This window comes from Neodiprion lecontei, chromosome 6 (genome assembly GCF_021901455.1).
Source record: "Neodiprion lecontei isolate iyNeoLeco1 chromosome 6, iyNeoLeco1.1, whole genome shotgun sequence".
Classification (NCBI taxonomy): Eukaryota; Metazoa; Arthropoda; class Insecta; order Hymenoptera; family Diprionidae; genus Neodiprion; species Neodiprion lecontei.
The window spans coordinates 1,404,589-1,414,401 of record NC_060265.1 but is presented as its reverse complement, the minus strand read 5'-3'; the positions used below and the strand labels follow the sequence as shown (position 1 = coordinate 1,414,401).

Here is a 9,813-nt window from a genome sequence, read left to right as displayed (position 1 = left end):
GAAAATTTTCGCGATTTTAAAAAGTGCTGGAATCAGGTCTTTCTGGCACTATTCCGACGTAATTTTGCGAGAGAAATCGATTGGGCGCAGTCCCAATACGCTGCGATCAACGCATCAAAAGTTACAGCCAAAAAACGAAAACCCGAATTTTCGACATTTTTCAGCAGGTGCTTTTTCCTTCGTAACTTCTCTCCTGTTGATCCCACGCTCTTTTTGCTGCGTTTTCTGGGTTCCTCAGGGTCCAATTGATCGGGAAAGAGTCATACGAATCAATTCTGAGACGAAAAATTTTTTGGTGAAAAAAAAAGGAAGGTTAACCCCTTTGTATTTTTGGCGAAAATTTTCGCGATTTTGAAGAGTGCTGGAATCAGGTCTTTCTGGCACTATTCCGACGTAATTTCGCAAGAGAAATCGATTGGGCGCAGTCCCAATACGCTGCGATCAACGCATCAAAAGTTACAGCCAAAAAATGAAAACCTGAATTTTCGACATTTTTCAGCAGGTGCTTTTTCCTTCGTAACTTCTCTCCTGTTGATCCCACGCTCTTTTTGCTGCGTTTTGTGAGTTCCTGGTGGTCCAATTGATCGGGAAAGAGTCATACGAATCAATTCTGAAACGAAAAATTTTTTGGTGAAAAAAAAAGGAAGGTTAACCCCTTTGAATTTTTGGCGAAAATTTTCGCGATTTTCAAAAGTGCTGGAATCAGGTCTTTCTGGCACTATTCCGACGTAATTTCGCGAGAGAAATCGATTGGGCGCAGTCCCAATACGCTGCGATCAACGCATCAAAAGTTTCAGCCAAAAAACGAAAACCTGAATTTTCGACATTTTTCAGCAGGTGCTTTTTCCTTCGTAACTTCTCTCCTGTTGATCCCACGCTCTTTTTGCTGCGTTTTCTGGGTTTCTTGGGGTCCAATTGATCGGGAAAGAGTCATACGAATCAATTCTGAGACGAAAAATTTTTTGGTGAAAAAAAAAGGAAGGTTAACCCCTTTGTATTTTTGGCGAAAATTTTCGCGATTTTGAAAAGTGCTGGAATCCGGTCTTCCTGGCACTATTCCGACGTAATTTCGCGAGAGAAATCGATTGGGCGTAGTCCTAATACGTTGCGATCAACGGAATAAGAGTAACAGCCGAAAAACCGAAGACTTACTGCCTACTTTTTCCGCTGCTCGTCCTACGGACCTTTTGCTGCGTTTCCTGAGTTTTTGGGGTTTTAATTGGTCTAGAGAGCTGCGTCGCTATCGATCTCAAGCTGAAAATCTTTCCGCCCCAAAATGGAAGACAAAAATCAGGCCTCTGCAGTTTTTTGGTCTCTTTTTTGACGATTTTGCAAAATGCCAGAACAAATCTGTTGAGGCCCTATATGGACGTCATCCTTCGAAGGCATTCGATTGCGCATAGTCTATCGGGTTTTTCCAACGTCTGCGAGTTAGACAGAAAGGATATTCGTTTCAATGTTCGCCGTATTCACTAAAATTACTTCCACGAGGCTAACGGAGAAAACGTTATTTTTCTCCGACGGAAATTTTTAAGCGTCGGTACGTCAGTCGTCTATCGGTTACGATATGTCGGCTACCACGTTGACCGTTGACGTTAACTGATGAGATACTCTAAGTAACCGCGCGATGCAATATATTTTCAGCTCCCAGAACCATCGTTAACCATCCCATAGCTCATTATACTTTTTGAGAGCAGAGATGGATTCCCATAAGAATTCCGAAGTGTCCCGAACGGGCGTTGAAAACCAGAGATCCACAGAGAGTGTCTGGCGAAGACATATATTTTCTGTCAATCTAGTGAGACTGCCTCGAGTTCAAGCCGGAGGGCAATATATATCAACGCTGGGTATCTCCAACAGTGGGAGGACTACTTTCAGTTGCATCTGATATAAAGTAGACCGGCCGCGGTGCGTAAGTTTCATACTCGGTTTTCTACGTCATTTAATAACATGATAAATTTAAGAGTCCAATGCACGTGACGGTTTCGATTATCATTATCACCAAAGTAAAATTAGTCAGCACCCTGTTGTAATGTTGTATTAACGATTACTCAATAAGCGTTATCTCGCGACCGCTCCGAAAGTCCGAGTAGTGAATCTTCTGCAAACAGCAAACCCGGGCTTTGGTCGACGAGAAAATCGGCCGAGTATCAATCCTGTCATCGGGACGCGAAGTTGGCGTGCCACATACCGGCGCCCCACCCTTCGGCAATCAAGTGTTGTCGTGAACTTGGTTTTGTATCTAACATTGCAAATCGGGATTACTGACTATGGACGATCTTCGACGGGGATCTCTTGACTCGTAAAGTGAGAACTCTCTAACTCGAATCCATCCACTGTATTGATTGTATGTCAGAAAAATCAATTCGTTACCGTCATTTTAACACCGCCGAGTGAGCCACATAACCTGTGATTTGTCTTATACAGTGGTGCTTTTGTAGATATTTCAATTCAAGAATGTGCAGTGATTGTGACTTGAGGTTTCGTTCAACTACGTAACTAATCACGTGTATTTCGTTCTGAGTATTATACAAAAAATTCAGCATGTATGCCCTACAAATGCAAACTGCCTGTCAGGGCGAAGGCAGTGGTGAACCGGAAGATCCAAGTAGTATACAACAGGAGCCAACGCGTCCTGCTACTCAGGATTGTAGCGCGTACGACATTGTCAGAGCTACACAGGTAAACAGTCACTTGTATAACTGACGTATAAAAATGTGCATTGTTAGTCAATCATTAGAGAGATTATCAAAATTCAGTCAGATGTTCTGTTTATTTCGATAGCCAAGAATATAATATATACTTATATACTTGATAAAATATTAAACCACTTGAGAATGTTTATCAATATATCTGACTATTATAATAACATTCAACACAGTATGGCGCTTTGGAGCGAGTTACTGAATTAGTTGAAGCTGGGGCAAATGTGAATCAACCAGATTCGGAGACTGTTACTCTCTTGCATTGGGCATCGATCAACAATCGGAAGGAAATTGTCAAATATCTTATTGCCAAAGGCGCTATCGTCGATGCAATCGGTGGAGAATTAGCCTCGACTCCGCTTCATTGGGCCACAAGGTTGGTTTTTGATCAACAACATTCTGAAAAGTAGAAAGTAATCTCATTCATTTAATAGTTTTCACTCAATACTATATCAAAATTTTTAGGCAAGGGCACCTACCAACGGTCGTATTATTGCTAAGAGCAGGTGCTGATCCTTCTTTGAGAGACTCGGAAGGATTTTCATGCATTCATTTGGCAGCTCAGTTCGGTCATACAGCTATTGTTGCATATCTAGTCGCAAAAGGAGTTAATCCAAATATGCCTGATAGAAGCGCCATGACTCCGTTAATGTGGAGTGCATATAAAGTGAATAGGTATGTAAATCTGAAGATTGTAGATTTCTTATTGATAATAAAATGTACATTTACAAGGTACACGCTCAAAATGCTTTACAACATCCTGTATATAACGACAGGATGATCATTCAATAATTATATCTTACAGTCTAGATCCAACCCGATTGTTATTAACCCTGGGTGCATCAAATTCACTCACAGACAACCTCCATGGTAATACAGCCTTGCATTGGGCCATTATAGCAAAGAACAACACTGCCATATCAACGTTAGTTCACAGTGGGGCATCGTTAGATGTTCCCAACTTTCAAAATGAAACACCTCAAAGCTTGTTGAGTCCACATATAGGAGCAGTGTGGCTGGGTCATAAGATAAGTCAAGAAATTAAGGAGAAACAAGGACGCACAAGAGCATGGTGCAGAGACAAGGTATAACAATTTGATAATCCATTCGCACCACGTGGAAAAGTACGGCCAATGAAACAGTCAAAGATATTTTATTTGTACAAGCCACTTTATGGTAACATAGAACATAAACAAGCTTTAATCAATAGTTGGGTGGTTATTGGTATACGTAGCACAGTGAATAATTGTTGGAATAAGCATCGTGAGCTATAACTATATGTGATATATCGTAGTAATATTATACTCTCAATTAGACTAAATTTGTTTCCCTCTTTCAATTACAGTGAATTATTGTCATGTGAATGATTTTATTTGTAGAAGGAGAGGAACACAGGGAAAATTGATGAACTCTAAGTGATCGATATCGATTGTATTGTAATATGCTCTTGTTGAATGACACCTACATTGCATGAAACTCGATTACAATTTTGAACCATTCTTTTTATACCAGTCTAATAATCCTTGAAGTATCATTGATAAAAACCGTTGCCTAGTAATTCTCGATGTATTATGACAACTTGATGACAGTTATGAAATTTTTTCCTCAGTGCTTAGTAAATTACAATAATAATTGTAAATTAATAATTTATATGGAACGAGGTACATTAGTTTCATATTATTAAAAACCTTATAATGCCTAAAATTATTATTTTATCATGATTTTCAGAGAGTGAGATGGTATTGTATGGTCAGCACTCCGTTCTTCGTGTTTTACATCATCGGATTAGTCCTCCAAAGTGGATTTGATTATTTAGCAAAATTAGGTGCCTTCCTCACCATCTACATAGCCGTCTACTTGGCGAATCACTTTCTGTTTGACGAGCGTCTTTTTCACATTTTGCCCATGTCAATATACCTGGCTACAAAGGTGAATATTTATATAGTAATCAAAAAGTCATCAAATATATAAATTAGAATACAAGTCTTTGACCAGTCAACTATTTAAAGAATGTAAGTTCAGAGATATTTCTAACAAATTACAGATGTGGATATATATAACATGGATATTTTGGCTGGGAGTACATGCAGCCTGGTATCTGTGGTTCATGTTAGTTGTTGGATCCGTACCTTTGTGGACATGCTTTTTAAAATCATGGAGGGGAAATCCAGGAGTGATTACAGCAACGCATGAAGACAAATTAAATGTATGTACTGAATATGTTTGATGTTTGCACGGGCGAAATTCACTTGAAAACTTATACTCAACATATGAATAGCTAGTTCATTTTATCAGGCTAGAAGAATTTTTTCAAACGAACTTCCATGTCATTAATATAAAACGTACTTTTTTTCTACAAGCCTAAGTTGTAAGTTATACATATTTCAGACAATTATTGCGTTGGCAGAATCTGGTGGTTTTGAACCGCAATGGTTTTGCAGTAGTTGCTTGGTTAGAAGACCGATGCGCTCAAAGCATTGTTCTTCTTGTGATCGCTGTGTTGCTCGATTCGACCACCACTGTCCTTGGGTGAATAACTGCATTGGTACGTGTACGATGAAGTTTACCAAAGTTTCAAAATTCTTCATATTACACGTTGTTTCCATTAAAAAATTTCATCCTTAGGAGCAAACAATCATAAATATTTCCTTGGATTCTTGGCATCTCTACTAGCCTTGTGTATTGTGGTTTTGTCAGCAAGCGTACAATACTGGCAGTTTGAGTGTTGGAGTAATCTCACAAATGGCCATAGTCCAGATAATTACTTGGTATCAGCAGCTACTTGCGACGCGTGGGTAGCTTGGGTATCTGCAAATACAGCACTTCATTCTTTTTGGGTAGGAACGTTGTTGGCTTGTCAGTGCTACCAGGTAAATAATTCCATTTCTTAAGGTTTTTTCCATTAATTTTTTGAACCATACTTGTATTGTGTACTTGGATTTCGTAATGGAAATGTTGAATGAGTTAATTTTTATCCTTAGATCATGGTCCTGGGTATGACGACCAATGAACGTATGAACGCAGGTCGTTACAAACACTTCAAGCAAGGTAATCCCTTTCACAGAGGGGCAATACAGAACGCTGCTGATTTTTGTGGGTTAAGCTTCTGTGGTGTTAAAGCAAAGCCGAGCTCAGACTGGTTGCACAGCTTTGATCTCAAGCAGAGCATAGAAAAATTACCTTTGCTTGCGGCAAAAGACAATTATCAATATGTATAAGGATATTGGATAGCTAATACGGTATATCTCGTGTGAAGATTATTGGCATTGTTATTACGTTATCACTATTGGAGTTATCAGATTTTGATACGCCGTTTCACTTGTTTTTATAGTTAATCTGTAGTACCAAAGAGAGTTACTATGTTGAAATAATAATGATTAAGTGACTTGATAAGATTGGATGGTAAGCAAGGAGCAAATTGTGTATCTAAACACATTCCTAGAACTTGAATTAAAACAAAGAGAGTTTTCAAATTCCATTTAAAATCGCTAATGTAGACTGGGACGAAAAAAAAGTACTACAGTTTTTTCTTGATGATCAATTGATCTCTATACTTGCTGTGTAACAAATTCTTTCAGTTAATAGCCTTTGCAATTAGCGTTTACTTACTAGTGTCGTGTTTGAATTTTGACTCTAAATAAGCCGCGATACAAGTTGAATATGATAAAACGAGTCTCAGCTCGGCACTAGATGCAGCTACATTTCTCCTTATATCTATATGACTAATAATTGTATTGAATCTTCTTACAAGTTGTATCACAACTACTGTTGTTGCCGGTTTAATTTTTATATTATTTTGTAACATTTGTTGGTGATTCCAAACCAGTTCTAAACAATTTGCCCACTTAATTCTACCATTATTGTAAACTAATCGAAATTCCGAGTCATGGTCTGATTTGTGCAGAGATGCCTTATTATTAGTACGCATTTCAATAAGAAAATTCATAAAGTATCTTGATTGGCGATACATTGCTTATTGTTCTTGAAGCGCTATTTGCTCGCCTTGTGCCATTACTTGCGAAACATTTTATGATTATATATACAGGATGAGGCTATATACAGCATTGCATGAAAGCTGAAGATACACGGCTTTACCAACATTAAAATATAGCTATGTACACTGCCTGCCAGTGTATTGATATTGATTGGCAGTGTATGTAAATAACTTCGATATTTTTGCAAATAATTAACGTTAACCAAATTGTATCCCGTCAACATAACTGTATCATTTTGTATCGCTCGACCTGTATAAATAATTGTATCACATACCAAAAGCAAACATAAAACAGGCCCCTTTATGCGATAAAAGACTTCTAGAGAAAAAGCTGACAGTTTTTATGCTTTTCGCGAGTACATTGTGGTATCTCACAATTCATAGAATTGCTCAAAAAAGATGATAATAGGGCGGTTTTTTTTTTTTTTTTTACTGCATAAAGTAGTCTACAATAACTTTTCATTTTTAATATATTTTGCTGTAATAATTTGTATATATCTTGTGTCATTTAATATTTTCCTTTGTTTACCGAAGTAAGTAATGAGGTGAATTGTGATAAAGGTTGGTACTGAAATAATGATGATAATTAAAGACCACAAACTGACTAAGTTCTTTACAACAAAAGAAAAAATTTGATTTTGATACGCTATGAATTTGGCATTCAAATTTATTTACTTCGTTGAAATCTAGCACGTGAGATGCGTGATGTAATCTTCTGATATAAACAAAACAGCGTTAACATTAGATTAATTGTGGCATATTATAGATTAAGGCAAACATTGTGTGGGCTTCATATATGAACCCAGTTTTAAAATACGCTTTGCAAGCAATTTAAGAAAAAAAAATTGGTAATAATAATTGTAATAATTGAAAATCTTACTGTTTCAGATAGTTGCTTGTTGTCTTGCTAACACAGGTTTTAACAGAACTTATGGCTGCACTTCATTATTGTTCAATAAATGTTATTCACCACTAAACACAAAGTCACAGCTGCGTACTTGCATTGTGCAAATTTCCGCAACAGTGTTGTAACTAGGCTCTAGGAGGCGTTTTAGAACTTAATAACATCGCTGTTGCAGTCCTTTTCACATTATCAGTATGTATTACTGTTAGTTTGTGTTTGATTGGCTGGTCTGTGTTACGGACATCGGTTTCATATTTTCAACTCTTACATCCATGTTTTGAAGAATGGTAAGCTTTATGTCCGTTAATCGATCATTTCTCGAATATTATTGGATCGTTATAATGTGCACTGATATTTCCAATCACATAATAGCTGTAAATTACTTCATACACCTTTGGCTCACGTTAGTTATTCTGTAAGAAGTACATTGATCCTGTGTGTACTTTATGTTTTTACAATGTCTCTCTAAATACGTAGTGTGTAAATTGTTTATGACACAACGATTAGTTCGTCCTTGTCACAATTGATATCATAAGTATCAACACATACATGTGTCTTGATGGCTGAAAAGCGTAGTTATCATCGCACAACACATATTTAGTCATTAAAAGCATGCGAAACTGTGTACTATAATATTTCTTGTGGGTGTATAAATAAAAAATAATTGATCAAAAAAATAAAAACTTTAAATGTAAAGCACATTAAAAATAGAGACCTATTGACAATCAAGTCATTTGTCTCAAGTGTCAAGATCTGACCAGTGTATCGAAAAATTATGTATTACTTGCATGTAGAATATTAATTTACGCTTCTGTGAAACTTCTAGTCCAGCCAATTTTGCCAAGACGCTTGTATCATGGGTTCCAATATACTTCATCAATTGTTTCATGAATGTTACTATATGGAATGATTATACATATTATGAGTATTCTAGTGCTACGTATGAATTGAGAGTTTTGGTGTAAGACCGTAAACGAATGTAGAAAAGTATCAATTCATTTCATACTAAAAATAATGGTTATATGAATAAGGAAATTCCATTTTAGGATCTTTACATGCGCATTCAAATGCGTATGTATTTGTACATACATAATATTTTTTTGCAGAGAAGTCAATTATCGATCAACTACTATGAAATTAACATACTAACAAACAACGTTTTCACCAAGCTAATGAATACATTAATTAATTTGTAGTTATTATGGTTTAATTTTCATTTTAAAAAACAAACTGTTTTTCATATCAAACGATCAGGCCTCATATGAAGTTGGCAAGCAATATATGTATACATGTATTATTTACATGATTTTATAACGCAGAACTGTTGTTATTAAAATACTACTTATGAAGAGTGATTGCAATTTAAAAAAAACATCGCACAATAATCACTAATTTCAATTTGATATTAGACAAACTCATATATGATTAAGGAAAGACTCAGCATTTGTCATACTGTCCCTAACAAGTCACGCGCAAGGTATCAAAAACAATGGCAAAAAATGTATTGCAATAATAAGAAATACCTATGTAAGGACAATTTGTAAAAAGTTTCCGAGAAACAATGTATCCTACCCATAGCCCCACGCCTAAGCTCTCTATGCACCTCCTGTTATAAAATACTACGAATAATGATAATAATGATACTGTAAAAGAGCAAGCAAAAGTTAATGACCCAATGTAATAAAAATGAATGGACTTGCCAGTTGAAGGTCTAGGGTTCTTAAAGAACGCCTCCCTTCTCTGTAAACCGATCTCAATGAAGAGATTTCCGAAATACTTAATTGTACAATAAGTTGACTTAAAAGAAACACTGAAATAAAGAATTCACCTAAAAATTATAATTATTTCATCCATAATCATTTATCCCGTATTTTTTAACATACTGCAGATATGTGATCTATGAGAACTCAGCGAGTATACAGTTCACAGTGTATCGGATTACAGTGAGCAACATATGAAAACAAACTTGCGTTCAAGATTCATTTGTTTCTCTGACAGTTTCTTTTAAATACCACTTCAATGTTGACGTTATTTTCATTTCAGGTTTGATTATTTTTTATCGTTCAAGAAAGTTCTAATTTATTACTCACGACAATTATGGCAGTTGAGAATGAATGCCATTGCTCAGATTCGTCAGAGCCATCCAACATAACTTCGTTACACACAGATATGAGTTCAATTATGAACTACTCTGAACTGAATAAAAATGG

The 9,813-nt window shown here is 36.3% G+C and overlaps 1 protein-coding gene across 1 annotated transcript; it reads left to right on the top strand.

The window, feature by feature from the left end:
- The first annotated feature begins 1,799 nt into the window (after positions 1–1,799).
- Positions 1,800–9,441, top strand: LOC107228224 (palmitoyltransferase Hip14). Its single transcript, XM_015669609.2, has 9 exons — positions 1,800–2,682; positions 2,882–3,081; positions 3,171–3,380; positions 3,511–3,790; positions 4,434–4,634; positions 4,750–4,911; positions 5,094–5,250; positions 5,331–5,575; positions 5,687–9,441. The coding sequence occupies exons 1-9, from the start codon at positions 2,545–2,547 to the stop codon at positions 5,921–5,923; spliced, it is 1,830 nt and encodes a 609-aa protein (XP_015525095.1). The 5' UTR covers positions 1,800–2,544; the 3' UTR covers positions 5,924–9,441.
- Positions 9,442–9,813: the final 372 nt, after the last annotated feature.